This window comes from Stegostoma tigrinum, chromosome 47, assembly GCF_030684315.1.
Source record: "Stegostoma tigrinum isolate sSteTig4 chromosome 47, sSteTig4.hap1, whole genome shotgun sequence".
In the NCBI taxonomy this organism is placed as follows: domain Eukaryota; kingdom Metazoa; phylum Chordata; class Chondrichthyes; order Orectolobiformes; family Stegostomatidae; genus Stegostoma; species Stegostoma tigrinum.
In genome coordinates this window covers 1,138,170-1,156,771 of record NC_081400.1, presented here as the reverse complement: position 1 = coordinate 1,156,771, position 18,602 = coordinate 1,138,170, and the positions used below count along the sequence as shown (strand labels likewise).

General features: G+C 44.2%; 2 protein-coding genes across 2 annotated transcripts in view; one reads left to right on the top strand and one right to left on the bottom strand.

Annotated features, from left to right (window-relative positions):
* Window positions 1-13,510: 13,510 nt before the first annotated feature.
* bola1 (bolA family member 1) lies at window positions 13,511-14,975 on the top strand. The gene is made up of 2 exons (XM_048525631.2): window positions 13,511-13,664; window positions 14,341-14,975. The coding sequence occupies exon 2, from the start codon at window positions 14,366-14,368 to the stop codon at window positions 14,804-14,806; it is 441 nt and encodes a 146-aa protein (XP_048381588.2). The 5' UTR covers window positions 13,511-13,664; window positions 14,341-14,365; the 3' UTR covers window positions 14,807-14,975.
* A 590-nt stretch (window positions 14,976-15,565) lies between these two features.
* Window positions 15,566-18,602, bottom strand: part of LOC125449752 (synaptic vesicle glycoprotein 2A-like) — a 33,509-nt gene continuing 30,472 nt past the window's right edge. Inside the window, exon 13 of the mRNA XM_048525627.2 lies at window positions 15,566-17,023. Coding sequence (XP_048381584.1) covers window positions 16,840-17,023 — 184 coding nt within the window. The 3' untranslated portion in view covers window positions 15,566-16,839. The remainder of the gene's footprint in view (window positions 17,024-18,602) is intronic.

Genomic DNA, 18,602 nt, shown 5'->3' with positions numbered 1-18,602 from the left:
TGGCGAATCTACTACCGTTGTAGGCAAAGCGTTCCATTCCCTTACTACTCTCTTTGAGTAAAGAAACTACCTCTGACATCTGTCCTATATCTTTCACCCCTCAATTTAAGGCTGTGCCCCCTCGTGCTCGCCGTCACCATCCTAGGAAAAAGGCTCTCCCTATCCACCCTATCTAACTCTCTGATTATTTTATATGTTTCAATTAAGTCACCTCTCAACTTTCTTCTCTCTAATGAAAACAGCCTCAAGTCACTCAGCCTTTCCTCGTAAGACCTTCCCTCCATACCAGATTTGGTGACCCACAGTGTGACTACAATCTAGGTGGATTGCTGAGAAATCATATCTTGACTGTCTGTCCTGACCACACCTGCTATTTGATCTGCTTTGTAGGTGCTTGACCAAATTTTTAGCCATAGTTACCTCATCTTAATTCTCTATATTACAGATTTAACTTTTCTAATTTTGTAAAGTTTAATTTATTTGTTCAAAACCATGGAATCTCGTGGCTTTATTCTCTTTCTAAGTACCCAGGATTTCAAACTTTGTTTATTTGTAACAAAAAGACAGTTACTGGTCCACAACCAAATTGTGATCTTGCCTGGGATTGCAACCAGCCATCTCCTCACCCAGGAAAAAACTTTGCTGTACGTGGTTCAGCTCCCAGCTGAGCTCAGCTAAGCCCCAGTTGCTGGGATCAGAACCTTGCTCCAGCACCCCAGGGAGGGCTGGATCATATGGCAGAGACCTGACATGATGTATGCCCAACGAGGAACTCTGAGCATCCTCTCCTCACTCTCCCACCTCATCAGATGCTGAATGGCCTGCAGTGCACTTATACAGTTGTTATCTGAGATGAACTTCAGATTCAGTGAGCCCCTCACGCTCCAACTTAACACGTGAAGTTTGCCTCAGGAGAAAGCTCTCTAACAGCATGCTGTAATTATTGAGGTCAACAAATCCTTCACAAAATGGATTATTATCTGCCTATTGAATGGTCAGATGTTGCTGGAGGTGGGATGGGGAAAGGCTCAGTCCCTTCATGTTGCAGAGATGATCTGTCAAGTCATAAAAAAGGAGCATGACAGAATGCTTGTAAATCTGTCTGATCTGCCTCCCCCACTCCTGCACCAGCTTGGAGCAGCATCAAACTCTACACTAACTATATATTCACATGAGCCAAAGGGCTGGAACAGTTTGTTCAGAGACCGATTAGTGCTGGCATTGCACAGGCAACTAAATCAATGCTAGGGCCTGCAGGCAGACCCAGAACTGTCTCTCAGCTCTGCACTCTTTTACTCATGATTCAACTTGACAGTCATCATTAACTCTCTGCACATCACACACACTCAGTGCTCATAACCTCAAGTGCTCTTATCATGCAATGTTCAAATCATAGGTTAAGTTAAAAGGGTGCGAAGAAGTCAGGTTGGAGGAGATGCATGTGCAACATTAAATCATGGACAGATCAGTCCAAGGTTTTTCTGAAGAAGGGTCTCGACCCAAAACTTCAGCTTTCCTACTCCTCTGATGCTGCTTGGCCTGCTGTGTTCCTCCAGCTCCACACCTTGTTACCTCAGATAGTCCAGCAACAGCAGTTCCTACTGTCATGGGCAGATCAACTGGGTTAATGGCCTGATAAGCTATTGCTCATTTTCTGTCATTCTAGTTCTCTAATACCTCCAGACCCTTCGACCAAGCAATGATTACGCAGCAACCACAACCTTCTGGGTGCACCTCAGTCCCAGAATGAACAGGAAGGGGGCAGGATCCAACTACTTGGCAGTGATTCAGTGGTCTTTGTCTGGATTGCAGCCACTGCTTGATCATGGTCTCCCCGATTGGTTGGGGAGAAGTTGCAGTTGCTCTATGCTAGCAGTTTTGACATCCCCAGCAGCAATAGTTGCCATGCTGTGGACTGGGGTGGCCTAGGTCAGAAATCACATGGTTATAGTTCAACAGGTTTATTTGAAGACACAAGCTTTCAGAGTCACACTCCTTCTTCAGGTGTCAGTGAGAGAGGTGACATCAGACACAGAATTTAGAAAGCAAAAGATCGAAGGGTCATAGAACTGATGCAACTGTATTGAACAAACCTAAGATGGCTGTTAAATCTTTAATCAGTTAGGAAGGATTAATATGCAAACCCAGAATTTCTTTCAAGTCACTGTCCCGAGATAACAAAAGGTTTTGTCAGTATTCCAAAGGTGACATTTTAGGTCAGACAATGCATTTTGGGAATGAGAACTTGTTTAGAATCCAAGGTAACAAGGTGGAGAGCTGGATGAACACAGCAGGACAAGCAACATCAGAGGAGCAGGAAAGCTGATGTTTCGGGTCTAGACCCATCTTCAGAAAATAATCTACCTCTGTATTAACTTGGAGTCAGATGGGTTTTATTTCCAAAGTAGGAATTTATAAAATGCCACACTGACTATTTACAAATTGTGTGCTTTTTGAACAAAATAGAATATATCTGCAAGTACAAATCTGCAAATGCAAATTCACCCCATAGATTTACATATGTGTGTGTGTGTGTGTGTGTGTGTGTGTGTTGTGTGTGAATATGTTTGTGTGAGAGTGTGTGTGTCTATGTCTGCGTGTGGGTGAGTGTGTGTGTTGTGTGTGAATATGTTTGTGTGAGAGTGTGTGTGTTGTGTGTGAATATGTTTCTGTGAGATTGTGTGTGTCTATGTCTGCGTGTGGGTGAGTGTGTGTGTTGTGTGTGAATATGTTTGTGTGAGAGTGTGTGTGTCTATGTCTGCGTGTGGGTGAGTGTGTGTGTTGTGTGTGAATATGTTTGTGTGAGAGTGTGTGTGTCTATGTCTGCGTGTGGGTGAGTGTGTGTGTTGTGTGTGAATATGTTTGTGTGAGAGTGTGTGTGTTGTGTGTGAATATGTTTCTGTGAGATTGTGTGTGTCTATGTCTGCGTGTGGGTGAGTGTGTGTGTGACAGTGTATTATGTGGTGGGTGTATTATTATGGAGTGTATCATGTAGTGCAACATGAGCCCAAGATCCTGGTTGAGGCTGTCCTCATGGGTACAAGACTTGGCTATCAGCCTCTGCTCGGTGACTCTGCGTTGTTGTGTATCCCGAGGTCAGTCTTGGAGGGCGTTTACCTGAAGATCCGAGTCCGAATGTCCTTGACCACTAAAGTGTTCCCCCACTGGGAGGGAACATCCTTGTCTGGCGATTGTTGTGCTGTGTCCATTCATCTGTTGTTGTAGTGTCTGCACGGTCTCATTGATATACCATGTCTAGGGGCACCTTGCCTGCAGCGTATGAGATAGACAACGTTGGTTGAGTCACTTTAGTATCTGCCACACACACAAGACCAATCACAACATTGTCATCAACAAAGGAGGAGCCATTGTCAAACAGAATAAAATGTACTACTGCAAGGAAGCATACAGACAACTGAACAAGCAGGAACAATACAGACGACTACATGCCGATCCAACCAAGGAACACATTTATGAACTCAGCAGGCTGGTCAAGGCTTCTGATTCAGTCCTTGGGAGGACTCTACACATTCTCATTCCGCATACTTCTCGCGTAGGGGACTTCTGCTGCCTTCTGAAGATACACAAAGCCAGCACACCTGGGCATCCCATCACATCAGGCAATGTGAGCCTGTGTGAGAATCTCTCTGGCTATGTCGAGGGCATCTTGAAACACATTGTACAGAGAACCCCAGCTTCTGTCGCAACACGATTAATTTCTTTCAGAAACGCAGCACCCACAGACCAATCGATCCAGGAACATTCCTCATCACAATGGACGTTTTGGCACTCTACATCAGCATCCCCCATGACGACGGCATCGCTCTAACAGCTTCAGTACTCAATACCAACAACTGACAATTTCCAGGTGCCATCCTGCAACTCATCTGCTTCATCCTCAATCAAAACATCTTCGTATTTCACAACCTGTTCTTCGTTCAGATACAAGGAACAGCCAGGGGAACCAGATTTGCCCCTCAATATGCCAACATTTTCATGCATAAATTCGAACGAGACTTCTTTGCTGCACAGGACTTCCCAACCAACGCTATACACCAGATATACTGACGACATTTTCTTCCTTTGGACTGATGGTGAGGCATCACTGAAGCAACTACATAGAGATATCAACAAGTTTCATCCCACCATCAGACTCACCATGAACTATCCTTTAGAATCAGTCTCATTCTTGGACACACACATCTCCATCAAAGACAGACACCTCAGTACCTCACTCTACCACAAGCTGAAGGATAACCTCACCATGCTGCACTTCTATAGTTTCCACCTTGGATGTATTTAAAAAAACCATCCACTACGGACAAGCCATATGCATATACAGGATTTGTTCAGGTGAAGAGGAATGCGACAGACACCTGAAAGTGGTGAAGGATGTCCTCATAAGAACAGAATACGATGCGCAACTCATTGATCACCAGTTCCGACGTGCCACAGCAAAAAACTGTAATAACCTCCTCAGAAGGCAGTCACAGGATACAACTAATAGGATATCCTTCATCATCCAGTACTTCCTGGGAATGGATGAACAACGCTACGTTCTTCGCAGCCTTCAACATATTATCGATGACGATGAGCAACTCGTCAAGATCTTCCCTAATCCTCCATTTCTCACCTTCCAACAACCGCCAAACCTTAAGCAGACCATTGTTCACAGCAAACTACCCAGCCTTCAGGACAACATCAACCACAACCCCATACAACCCTGTCAGGGCACCCTCTGCAAGACAAGCCAGATCATCGACATGGATACTACATCACACGTGGGAACGCCACACACCACGTGTACAGCAGGTACTCGTGTGACTCGGCTAACGTTGTCTATCCCATACGTTGCAGGCAAGGATGCCCCAAGGCATGGTATATTGGAGAGACCATGCAGAAGCTTTGACAACAGATGAATGGACACAGCACAACAATCACCAGACAGTGATGTTGCCTCCCAGTGGGGGAGCACTTCAGCGGGTCAAGCACATTCGGGCTCGGATCTTCAGGTAAATGTCCTCCAAGACTGACTTTGGGATACACAACAATGTAGAATCGCCAAGCAGAGGCTGCTAGCCAAGTCTGGTCCCCATGAGGACAAGCCTCAACCGGGATCTTGGGTTCATGTTGGCCTACAGGTGACACCACCTCACTTTATGCACACATACACACTTGTACACTTACAAAGACTCTCTCTTTTTCTCTCTCTCTCTCTCACACACACACACACTTGCACACACTGTCTCTCCTCTCACACACACAGATTTAGATACAAACACACACACACATGCACACGCACATAGACAGACACACACATGAATAATTTCAACCAAGATGTTTGTGTAGTTGCAGATACATTCTGTTTTGCTGAAAAAGCTAAAACGTGACCCCAGTTTAAAACATAAACAGATTTCTAAGCAAGACCACACACCTAAAATGCATTGTCTGACCTGAGATGTCACCTTTTGTGTACATTGATAAAACATTTAATTATTTCTGGACAATGTCTTGAAAGGAATCTGGATTTTGCATTTCAATCAATAGTCTTCTTCCTAACTGATTTTAGGGTTGTTACCTTTCTGTTTATAACTTCTGTGTCTTATACCCTCTCTCACACTATGCCTGAGAAAGGAGCTGAGCTCTGAAAGCTTGCATTTTCAAATAAACCTGTTGGATTACAACCTGGTGTCATGTGATTTTTGACTTTGTGCAGTTGGTTGGCAGCTCTTTGGAGTCCAGTGAATGTACCAAGAAAAGAATGATGAACAGGTGTCAGAGCCAGCACAACTGAGGCCCACATTTGGAACCTCGTACTGCTGAAGAGCAGGTGATACACTCTCATGTGTCCCGTGGTAGTGCAGTTGGTGGGGGGTAGGTACTGACAACTCTTCTCCACAGGGGGCAGTTCATGGAATAGGTCTCCTGGGGCAGGATTTTTTAAATTTCAAAAATATACTTTAATCATAAAAAAACTCTTTATGTAAATACACAGTCACAAGTGCAGTTTAGTTCTGTACAGTAGCATATCAAGGAAACAATCAAACATTGGAGTTTGACTCTATCCAAACAAACCAAAGGCATCTCTTACTTGAACAAGACGAAATTCACATGCATTTTAAGGGCCCAATAACTGAACAGACCCAAACCTACCTTTGGCAGAAGGACCTCAGATAGTGGTCTTTGCCCACTGTGCTTTGGCAGCAGTTGCCCCAAGCTTTACTGCGAGCCTCTGTACGTAGTCCTGAACTTTGGAATGTGCCAGTCTGCAACATTCAGTCGGGGTCAACTCTTTGTTCTGGAAGACCAACAACTTTTGGGCAGACCAAAGAGTGTCTGTCACCAGTGATCCTCCAAGCACAGTCAATGATCCCTGGGGCTGGTAGGTGCTTGAATGGTTCCCTGGGAGTGTACATGTCCACCATGCAAATACCATTAATCTGTACTGAGTTCATTTCTAGGCACAATACTAACATTGGGACTAAGTCAGTGATGATTCTCTGGAGCTTAGTTGTCTTTTAACTCCTCAGAGACTCATTCTTGTCCTCATGTCACATGTGCAACCATCAATGAAGCACTCTAGAATCCGAGAAATCTATGGCATGAAATGTTGCCATTCATGTATCCACACTAGGTGTTATGTAGTATTCCAGCTAAATTTGACTTCCAATTCTTGGATCATTGTCTTTTAGTACTTCAGTGCTGTTTCCTTTGCACTTTGTTACACCTTCCAGCTACAATGTCCCATCACCCTCACCTTACTTTTAGTTCAGTTAGTTGGACAGCTGATTTTCAATGCAGTGTAATGCCAGCACCATGAGATCAATTCTTGCACTGGCTGAGGGTTAACATTAAGGATGCTACTTCTCAACCTCTCCTCTTGCCTGAGGCGTGGTGACCCTCAGATTAAACCACCACCATCCACCTCTCTCTCTAATTAGAGAGGAGCCTTCAGGTAAGCCTATGGCAACTTTTCTTTCATCTATAAGTTCAGCATCTATTTCCTAAGATGTGTCAGGGTTAACACTGTCCAGGTCCAATAATTAATCTTCAAACCAACTGAATCTGTGATTGCAGACCAGACGGGATACTTTCTACATTCTCACCACAACTAACATTTTTTGATTGAATACACAGGAGGGCAAAGCACTCAGACATTGACATCAACATTCACACTCACTCAATGCCTTAACTGGGCTATGTCCAATCAACTTGAATTTGGTGCACTGTATCTTATAATGACACAGGGCCTACCTTCATAGGTTGCCATATTTTGCATGTGCACACACATGCTTTGGAGACCATCTAACAAGAGCCAACTGCAGTTTGTATGAGATCTTTGTCCTAGTGGTGGTGTTTTTTTTGCTGTAGGAGTGTGTTGCAGGGAGAGGGGCTAGGTCAGTGCAAATGAACACGTGAAAATATGTCAGAGTGACCTTGAGCAGTGAAGTACTGAGAAACAGCAGTCAAGGGACTGAAAGTATTTCTGTGCAGTGTTTTTTGTTGCATCGTCAAACCTGATTTATATGATGGGTAGAAGTAGATAAGCTCTTGCTCTTCAGGCTCAGAGGGAAATGTAGCACTAGTAAGACAGTATAGCACGCTTTCCGATGAGAGTATCCAGCACGTGAGATGATAGGTTTAAACATTAAACCCTAAAATCACAAGTTCACATCCCACGTCGGACAGCTATTAAGTTCCATCTAATAAAAGATTGGAAAGGAAACAATGCACCCCAAAATGTAAGGCAGGGTATAATCTGCTCCTGGAGTAGGCCAGGCCGACAAAGTGGGAGTTGGTCAAACTGGGCACAATTCGGCACAGGAGTTGGTCAGGCTAGCCACAATCTGGTCTGGTTGTGTGCCAAACTGAGTACAGTCTGCTCAGGTAGTGTGTCAGAAAAGGCTGATCTGCGCCTGGAGTGTGTCAGGCCGAATACAGTCTTCTGCAGGAGTGGATCAGACTGGCTGCAGTCTGCTCCGGGACTGTGTCAAACCAGGCACAATCTGCTCTGAGTGTGTCAGATTGGATGCAATCTGCTCTGAAAGCGTGTCAGATTGGGTGCAATCTGCTCCAGGAGTGTGTCAGATCGGGTACAATTTACATTTATTTGAAATCTGAAAAAATCTATTTAAATAAACTCAAAAATATTTCAGTGCGCACACTGCCATCTGGTGGCTGGTCTGAAAATAATTCCACATCCAATGGATACCTCCACTGTATCAATCCACAACCCTCGGTCAATGCTTTTTACTGCTGCATTGTGGCCTTCAATTGTTAGTAAATACAGATCCACAGTTGGTCAAATTCATGAATTTCAATGGATTCAGTTCTTAAGGGGTGAAGATCCTGTCTCTTTCTCGCACTCTTAGGATTCATCAAGTCATACAGCATGGAAGCAACTCTTCAGTCCAACTCGGCCACACTGACAGACATTCCAATCTGACCTAGTCCCATTTGTCAGCATTTGGCCCAAATTCCTCCAAACTGTTCTTACACCCATCCAGATGCTTTTTAAATGTTGTAATTGCACCTGCCTCCAGTGCTTCCTCTGGCAGCTCATTCCATACAAGCACCGCTCCCTGCATGAAAATGTCGCCCCTATCTTTTTAAATCTTTCCCCTTTCACCTTAAATCTATACCGTCTAGTTTTGGACTCCCCACTCAACAAAAAAAAGACCTTGGCTGTTCACCCTATCCATGCCCCTCATGACATTACAAACCTCTACAACATCACCCCTCAGCCTCTGACACTCCAGGAGAAATAGCCCCAACCTATTCAGCCTCTCCCTATAAATCTAACCCTTCAGACCCGGCAACGTACTTGTAAGTCTTTTCTGCGCCCTCTCTAGTTTAACAAATCCTTCCTATAAAAGGGCAACCAGAATTGTACACAGTTTTCTAAAAGTGGCCTCACCAATATCCTGTACAGCTGTAACATTACATCCCAATTCCTGAAATCAATGTTCTGACCAATGAAGGCAAGCATGCCAAATGCCTTCTTCACTGCCCTGCCCCTGCATCTCTTTGTTTGGCCACAGTCCCCAGAGCCCACCATCAACTGTATAAATCCTGCCCTGGTGTGCCGCAAGGATTGGTGCTGGGTCCACTGTTCTTCAACACGTACATAAGTGATTTGGATTAGAATATAGGAGGCAAAGTTAGTAAGTTTGTGGATGACACCAAAATTAGTGATATAGTGGACAGTGAAGAAGGTTAGCTAATATTACAATGGAATCTTGATCAACCAGGCCAGTAAGGAATGGCACATGGAGTTTAATTTAGATAAATACCAGACATTGCACTAGACATTTAGAAGTGCAGGTACATAGTTCCTTAAAAGTGATGTTACGGGTAGACACGGTGGTGAAGAAGGCGTTTGGCAGGCTTGTCTTCATCAGTCAGAACATTGAGTACGGGAGTAGTGGCATCATGTTACAGCTGTACAAGACATTGATAAATTTGAAGTAACTGTGTACAATTCTGGTTACCCTGCTATAGGGTGGATGTCATTAAACTGAAAAGTGTGCAAAAAATATTTACAAGAATGATACCAAGACTTGAGGATTTGAGTTATAAGGAGGAGGTGGATAGGTTGGGTCATTTTTTTCCCTTCAGCATCGGATGCTGAGGGGATACAGGTTTATAAAATCATGAGGGGCATAGATTAGGTGAATAGCAAGGTCTTTACTTCATGGTAATGGAGTCCAAAACTAGGGGGAAAGATTTAAAAGGGACCTGAGGGGCAACTCTTTCACACAGCAAGACAGTGTGTATATGGAATGAGCTGCCAGGGAAGTGGTAGAGATTACAAGGTATAGACCTGGATTAATACAACAAGCCAAACAGCATCAGAAGAGCAGGAAGGCTGACGTTTCGGAGCTAGACCCTTCTTCAGAAAAAATTGAGAAAAATTCAGGAAAAAAGATGCAGGTAGAGTTAGAACATTTTAAAGACATTTGGACAGGTATACTGACAGGAAAAGTTTAGAGCGATTTGCATCAAATGTAGGCAAATGGGACTAGCTGAGTTCAGGAAACCTGGTTTGCATGGATGGGTTGGGCTGAATGGTCTGTTCCCATCTGTATGACTCTATGACTCTCTGTATACTAGTGAGATTTAGATCAGTGAGCCTTCTTTGAGTTGAAGAACTGAATTAACTAATCTCACAGAGGATCTGTCATAGCTTGGAAGAAAGTTAAAATTTAAAACAGTAACTTTAAGTTAAATAGCTATTGCAAGCGAGAAATACAAAATTTAACAAATAGGTTGTCCCCTAAGATTCACTCGCTTGCTCACTAAACGTTTGGAGATTCATGTGGCATTTTCAGAGTGTTGAAGTCCTTCTCACTAGATTGAGTGGGGCTGTCGATCCTGACTCATATTGGGTATTTTTTCAGAGGGGAGTGTGTTCCTGACTGCATCTGTGCTCCAATGAGCCAAAACCATTCACAGGTCCCTGTCAAAATCTAATTCCTGGCTTCTTCTCACAAACTAATGTTTCCCAAGACTTTTCCTTCCCTTTGATACCATCCTTTCTATCAATATCACTTCATGTCACATTTTTGTAATCCACATGGACTTTCTCCTTCTTATTTTAGATTATCCATTGTCAACCAACCTTATTTCCTTACCATCAATCCACCTCAATAAATTTCTAGCTCAGCTTGACAATGACCACTTGTTCCCTTGCCTTTGTGCCCACTATTACCCATGGTCTTTTCCCCATAGATCAGACTCTTTTCCCGTTTTCAGAGTTCTCCTTCCATCTGAACAACTCACTCTGACCCTCTCTAGACCCTTTCATTGAGAACTGTCAGCTTGACATTGACCACCTATCCTACTGGTCCTCCCTCACTCATTCAAACCTGTACCTCCATTTGCTGCACACTTTGCTACACTTCATTTTCTCAAGGTCAACCCTATAATTGTCATCAAACTGCTGGCAGGGTGCATGTTGACATTTGATGAACCAACCATTTCCTAGAAGAACCAGATTGTTAACTCTCTAACACATCCTTCTACCTCGTCCTGAACCGCAGCATCAAAATTCAATTTATTGTTTTCAAGACTGTCAGTGACCTCAACTCTTCTGCAGAACTTCTCTGCATGGCGTCCAAACTCATTCCCTCTGCGACAAACAGCTGACATCCAAATCCTTGCATAAATTAATATACAGGACTGTTGGTAGACTGATTGTTTCAGCCAATTCTTTGCCCTTAGAAATTAGTTAGCTCAATTATTCTTTCCTCTCTTGTATATTCCTTCCTCACATACACTGTGAGTCTCTTAACAGTCTTTGTCACTTTTGCACTTTCCAGCTTTCTAGCCCTAACCATCTTTTACGCCATGGACATTCAATCCTTCTGCACCTCCATCTCTCACCATGATTGGTCTCTCCAGTCCTTCTTTTGATGGGCCACCTATCACCATTGTTCTCCACCTGGCTCTACATCTTGGATTGAACAACTTCCTTGAAAACTCCACTCACTTCCTTTAAATGAAAAGTCTTGCTGTCAGAATCTATGTTTTTCATAGCAGTGCCTGTATTGTCGTGGGATATATAGAACATTGCCTTTACAGACCCAACTTGAATCCCATCCCTCACATTTATTTCCAGTCCACTGATCAAGTGAGTGCCATTTCCTGCTTTCATCCTGAATAAGAACATTTCATCAACTTTCCTTTGAACTTTCACCCTTCCCTTAGCTTCACATTGTTCACTTCCAACTTCTCACTTTTGACTTCGATGATTCTATAGATTTTATGAACTTCTGTTTCCAATTCTATCCACATGTTGACCAATGTTCATTACTGACCTACTGATTCCAGTTATGACCACATATTCTCACATCATTCATCTTGTAAATGTTTATGTATTTCTCCCAGTTTATCTATATTTGTTCTGACAAAGCATTCCAAATGTGTTCTTGTTTATTCATTTGGGATGTGAGCTTCGCTGGCCAGGCCAGCATTTATTTCTCATATGTTTTCAGTTTTCCCAAACAATGTACACCCCAACTTCCCACAGGCCAGATTGTAGCTGCAACTAGTTCCCAGACATGAGCTGGCCATATTTTGTTTGTTTCTCCAGTCTGTTCCAATCCTATTTCAATTCCATCTCTGACACAGCAAGGTGTAGAGCCGGATGAACACAACAGGCCAAGTAGCATCAGAGGAGCAGGAAGGATGATGTTTTGGGTCTAGACCCTTCTTCAGAAAATTAGGGCCGAAACATCAGCTTTCCTGCTCCTCTGACGCTGCTTGGCCTGCTGTGTTCATCCAGCTCTACACCTTGCTATCTCAGATTCTCCAGCATCTGCAGTTCCTACTATCTCTGAATCAATTCTATCTCTCCCTAGTCTATGTTTATATTCACTGTTCTATCTCTTCCTGTCTCTGTTTTACGTCTCAACTCCACCTCACCTCCAAATTCTTTCCCCTCTCAGCTCTTCTCTCCCACAAAATTAGTACAGTGCACAAGAGGCCATTCAGCCCAACATGTCTACATTGGCAGTCAAATGAACATAATGACTTAGTGCCATACTCCTGCCCTGTCCCATTGTTTCAATTCAAATAATCATGTTATGCTCTCCAGAATACCTTGTTTGAACCAGCCTCCAGCATACTTCCAGACACTGCATCCCAGATCCTAACTACTCGCTACGTGCAAGTTATTTTCTCATATCACATTTGCTTCTTTAACAAATTACTTGAGGACTGTGCCCCTCATTCTTGATCCTTTTACAAGTTAGACAGTTTTCCTGTTCACACATTGTATACACCTCTCATGGTTTTGAAAACTTCCATCAAATCTCCTCTTAGCCTTTTCCTCTCCAAAAAAAGTCTCAACTTCTCCAAACAACTTTCTCAAACCTGGACCATCTTTGTAAACATTCCTTCAATATAGTGACCAGAACTGTACAGCATACTCCAGCTGAGGTCAATGCCTCTCTCTCTCTGTTTTAACCTCTCAGGTCTAGCTCTCCTTTCTACCTGAATTTATTTTGCTCGCAGTTTTTGTTTTACTCCATTTTTCTCTGTTGATTTCTCTCAGCCCTGTACTTGAACCAATTAACTCTGTCACGTCTACCTCTCAGGTCCATCTCTCTTGCTATCTCTGTATATTTTCACTGCTGTCTGCACCATCACTCTCCATATCTCCCTGCTCCATTTCTCTCATGCCCATATATTTTTTATTCCTCTCTGCTCTATCTTTTCTCCATGTTTTATTGCTCTCTGGCCCCTCTCTCTCTTTCTATCATCTCTCTCCATTTCTACATTTATTACTCCCTGCTCCATCTCTCCCAGTATCTCGGTATATATTTATTACTCCGTCTCTCTCGCAATATTTTTTTGCTGTCCGTCTATCTCTCTATCAGCATACATATTTTATTGCCCCGTCGAACATCTCTCCTCCGGCTCCAGTCTTTGACGGATAACCTTGGCTTTCCCGCCTCTGCCATGCGCAGAAAGGTCCCGGCGGCGGGAGGACAACGAACGAAAGTGCGCATGGCCACGCAGGCGCATTAACGGCACGCGGCCGAGAGCCGTTGGTTGACGGTTGGCCAGTGTCTCGCGGGCCTGACCCGACCCGATCCGATGTGATCTCCATCTCTTTGCCGGCCGCACGGTCATCGGAGCCTCCGTGACGAGTAGCTGAGGTACGACAGGGAGCGGGCGCTGTCGGGGAGGGTCGGCGCGGAGGGAGCGCCGCGCTGTCGGGGAGGGTCGGCGCGGAGGGAGCGCCGCGCTGTCGGGGAGGGTCGGCGCGGAGGGAGCGCCGCGCTGTCGGGGAGGGTCGGCGCGGAGGGAGCGCCGCGCTGTCGGGGAGGGTCGGCGCGGAGGGAGCGCCGCGCTGACTGAAGGTCTATTCCTCGCCTCCCCATCAACCGTTGCCCCTCTGCCACTGCCTGCCCGAAATGTGCGGTATTTTAGTGCCCTTGCATGTTTCTTCAGCAGCTGATGACATGCTTCTTAACTGTAGTTCCCTCATTCCCTTTTCCCATGTTCACTGTCTTGTTACAAGCAAAAATGTTGTGAGAAATATTTAAAGCAGCTGACGAGTTTCCCTCCCCAATCTTTGCCCTGAGTTGTATGTCCAAGAATTTATATTTTCACAGTTTTGTGCATCATTGGCATTTACAGTTGCTGACCCCAAATTTATTCTCCTTGAGAAACGGATGGTGGAGAGTATAATTTAACTTCTCTTTCCTGGATACTGCAGAATATAGTTGTAATGATTTGGTAATCCTAAGAAGGCTGTGATGAGGGTGATAATTCACCTCGTGCTAAATGCAGCCATGTCATTGGGATCGCTAACCACCCTTACTACTATAGTTGGCAGGTGGGGATAGCAGCTTGGATGAGCACCCTGCTGAAGCTTCTCCGATCTATGCCAGCCCTCGGCTCGAGAGCAACAATAATGACCTCAGCAACCCGTGCCATGGATGGGCCAGTGGCAAGTGCCATCCACCTTAAACTGGAGCAGAGCTTGACGCCCACACACTTGCAGGTCATCAATGAGAGCTACATGCATGCAGTGCCTCCTGACTCCGAGACCCACTTTAAAGTAGTGGTGGTGAGTGAGAGATTTGAGGGGGTGCCTTTGCTGCAGCGACATCGAATGGTCAACGATGCCCTGAAGCAGGAACTGGAGACGAGGATCCATGCTCTTTCAATCCAGGCCAAGACACCCCGGCAATGGGGAACCGAGCCTCATATTGACAGGTGCCCAGCCTGTCTGAGAGGGTCTAAACACGACCCGAATGTGGCAGCCAAACTGGAAGCATTTTCAAAAGACTGAGGTGCTCTGAGCAGGTTATTTAGGCTCCAGGTCAACAGGACTGATTAAGACAGAGGGAGTCACAGTCATATTGCAAACTGCTCAAATGTTCCAACAAGGCAATGTCATGTGCTTCTTTTAAATATGGCAGTTGATCAAGAAAATAAATTTGTTTGCCTTGCAATTTCAATCGTCTCTATTGTGTGGAATGATTCAGAACGGATAGCATTGGTTCAGCCCATCACTCCTGTACTATTTATTAGAAAGAATTGCTGGATTTGACATCCTCTCCCCTGCCATTTCCCAAGTCTTGCACATCTATCATTTCAGGGATTTATTCAATTCCCTTTAAAATGTCATTTGCAAATCTGCCTGAACAAGCAGATTATGACAACTCACTGTGAAAATCATCTCCCCTTTCACTTTTAAACTTGTCCTTTGATTTCTGCCTGTTTTTCTTCATATACCTTCAAAACCCCTTGTAATTTTAAACACCTCACAAATCTCAGGTTCTTTAGTTGCACAACTGCCTCATTGGAAAAGCTTCTTCAACATTGAGCACTGGATGATATCCCAAATGTGTGAATCAAGGCAGCGTGTTGGTAAGTTTTGACTGTTGGATCCCATAAACCTGTCTTTATCCAGTGTCTGGTCAGAATGCAGGAGACAGACCTGATTCTCCTCTTCACAATCCTGTCTGTTAAAGTAACTCTAGCTCTTTGGAAAAGGTAGACTAAAGGCAATCCAAAAGGATTAAGATAATGAGCATACCCAGCAATGGATGGTCCACAGTTCTTTCTATTTATTTATTTATTTATTTACTTTTGTTACAGCTTGGAGTAGATTTTTGCCATTGAGAGGCCTCTTTCTTTAAATATAATACAAAACAGCTAAAATTCAGACACACTACAAATGTACTCTATTGTATCTGAAACTATACAGATAACCTCCATCTACAACAGGTTTTTTTACACAGACAGCAAGGAATAGTGGCACAACTGCACAAAAACAGTTACACACTCACACATACTAGTTTCTAAATCTACAGCATTCACAAGTCTGAACAAACCTCTCACCAGAGAATTAAAACCAGACGCAGAGTAGAAAAATATTTGGCAATTGACAACAGTTCACTCCTTACAACAGCCACAGAGCCACTGATTGTCACCACATCAGCCTACTGTTACTTAAAGTGAGCACCATGGGTCAGGGAGAGGTACAGGAAAGGGAGACACAAGGAGTGAGGGATGGAAAAGGGAAAGGAGATTGAATTTGCAATAAGATTCTGATTTTTAACATTTCATTTGTAAATGATGACCAGACCCAAAGGGCTCAGTTGATGTACTTAGATTCATTAATTGGGTCTGGTTGGGAATTAACTGTGATGATTCTACCCACCCACAAACCAGCCATCCCCCTTTGCTCTTAAGCCCTTCAACACAACACAAAACATACTCTCCGGTAATCACCAGTTTCAAATGGAAAGGAACAAATTCTCCCTGTGCTTCCCCATCATACCCAACAGCCCTGTGCTTTACCCTCGGACTCAATTATTGTACTGAATCTAACAGGGAAAAAGTTACTCTGGGCAATTACACTAAAAATTGCACAAACTCTGCCTCATACCAGTAAATGGAAAAGTTGGATCACTGTACAGATCACATGGTCAGGGCCTAGCAAACTGTGCTTCAGGATTGGGCCTGGATCCTCAGCCACACTGTATTTACACTTTGAAAACAATCCAGGAAATACATACAGAACACTGCCGTTCCTGAGATTACACGGCAGGTGATTGGTGCTCTGGAGTTTGTCGGGCTATTATAGTCTATGGAGTCTGTGCTCTTCGTACACCTTGCACCACTGTGATCTGTGCAGTGAGACTTGTGTACACAAATACCGGAAGGGTTTATTTACATCTCCTGCAGGAGTTGGTGATGAGTTCTATAGAGTTTCATTCCTTGTCCACATGGGAAGACATACAAAAACAATATGAAAGAACAGAGAAAGATGAGTCACAGTGTCTACATCTACAGGGGCTCTGGCTGAAACCAGACTCACTGCAGCACCTGGCCACGAGTCTCTGGGAGTTTTAGAGCCAGGTAACTGCCCAATGCCAGAGCAACAGAGGCCAACATGATGGGCACTGCTCGTGTCACCCCCACAAAGGACTGGAATATACTGATGCCCAGTACGGCCGCCAGCTTACACAGAGCATTGAGAAATCCAAAGGCTGTGGTCCTGCCAGAATAAAAAAAACACTGATTTAAACAAAAGAGATACCAGGGCAGAAGAAAACAGAATGGACACAGCCCAGACCATCATGAAAGGTAACCTCCCATCCATGGACTCCATCTACTCTTCTCATTGTCGTGGAAAGGCTGCCATCATCAAAGACCCCTCCCACCCTGGTAATACCCTCTTCCAATCACTTCCGTAAGGCAGAAGATACAGTAACTTAAATATACATACCAACAGGGTCAAGAACAGCTTTTACCCTGCTTTTATTAGACTGCTGAATGAACTTCTCTAATTTCAGATCTAATGTTGATCTTGCTCTTATGCACCACCTGTGCAGCTGTAACCTTGTCTAAACACCCTATATTCTATTTGACCTTGTATGTCATGCTCTGCCACTACTGCTCACAAAACAAAACTTTTCACTGTACTTGGAGATGGGGGAGTGCAAGAAACAACAGGAAAGCAAAGGCAAGAGAGAAGGTGAGCATGGAAAACCACAGGAAAATAGAGCAGAAAGAGGGAGAGTGCTTGCAATCACAGGAAATCAGTAAGGGACTAGGAGTACGGAAACTGCAGAAAAACAGATGGCTGCATCACGATTGGAGCAGTCCAAGTCTGGATGTACTGGAATCTGCAAGAAGATGGAGCAGTAGGAGACAAGGAGCACTAGAAACCATACAAAATCTGAGGACAGTGAAAGTGGAAGCAGACTGCTGGAAAAGCAGGAAGTGATGAGACAGGGAGCACTAGAAAGTGGAGGAAAAGGTGGAGCAACAAGAGACTGGAAGTAAAAAATAAAAAAACTGCAGATGTGAGAAATCTGAAACAAAAAAACAAATAGCCTGAGAAACTCAGCAGGTCTGGCAATATCTGTGGAGAAAAGCAGAGTAAATGATTCTGGTCCAGGTCCATTGCACCCCCCGCTCCCCAATCCCTGCCACTGAAGGGGATCCTTCTGAAGGAGGATCACTGGACCAGAAACATTAACTCTGCTTTCTCCCTGCACTGATGGTGCCAGACCTGCTCAATTTCTCCAACTATTTCTGTTTTTTTAATAAGAGACTGGGAGTAATGGTAACTGCAGAAAAATTTGAGAGAGTGAAAGGGCTGAAAACTGAAAAAATGCAGGGTGCAGCAAAAGAAAGAGGTGCTAAATGCCAAAGAAAAAATATATTGAAAGAGCAAGAGATTGAGAACGCTGGAAATTGCAGGGTAAGGCAAGAGACCAGGAACACTGAAAATCCCAGGGAAGTGGTATGGTCTGGGACTTGGAATGCTAGAAGCTGCAGGAAAACAGAGTGGAGAGAAACTACTCAGTTGCATCACCAAGTCACCGTAGTCTTACCAGACCAGATGGCTGCTCTCTTATTAGACAGAAGTAATTGGTGATTTAACCTAAAAGCCACCATACCTCAGGTGAGGGGAGAGGTTGAGAAGGAGAGTCCTTCATGATAATCTCAGCCAGTGATGGGAATTGAATGCACACAGTTGGCGTCACACTGCTTCATAACCCCTTCAGCAATAGAGACATTGAGGAACAGATTGGGAGACAGATTTTGGAAAGGTGCAGAAGTAATAG

What these genes read in the sequence shown, in the direction of transcription:
- bola1 (XM_048525631.2), top strand. Translation starts at nt 14,366, where the DNA reads ATGAGCACCCTGCTGAAGCTTCTCCGATCTATGCCAGCCCTCGGCTCG.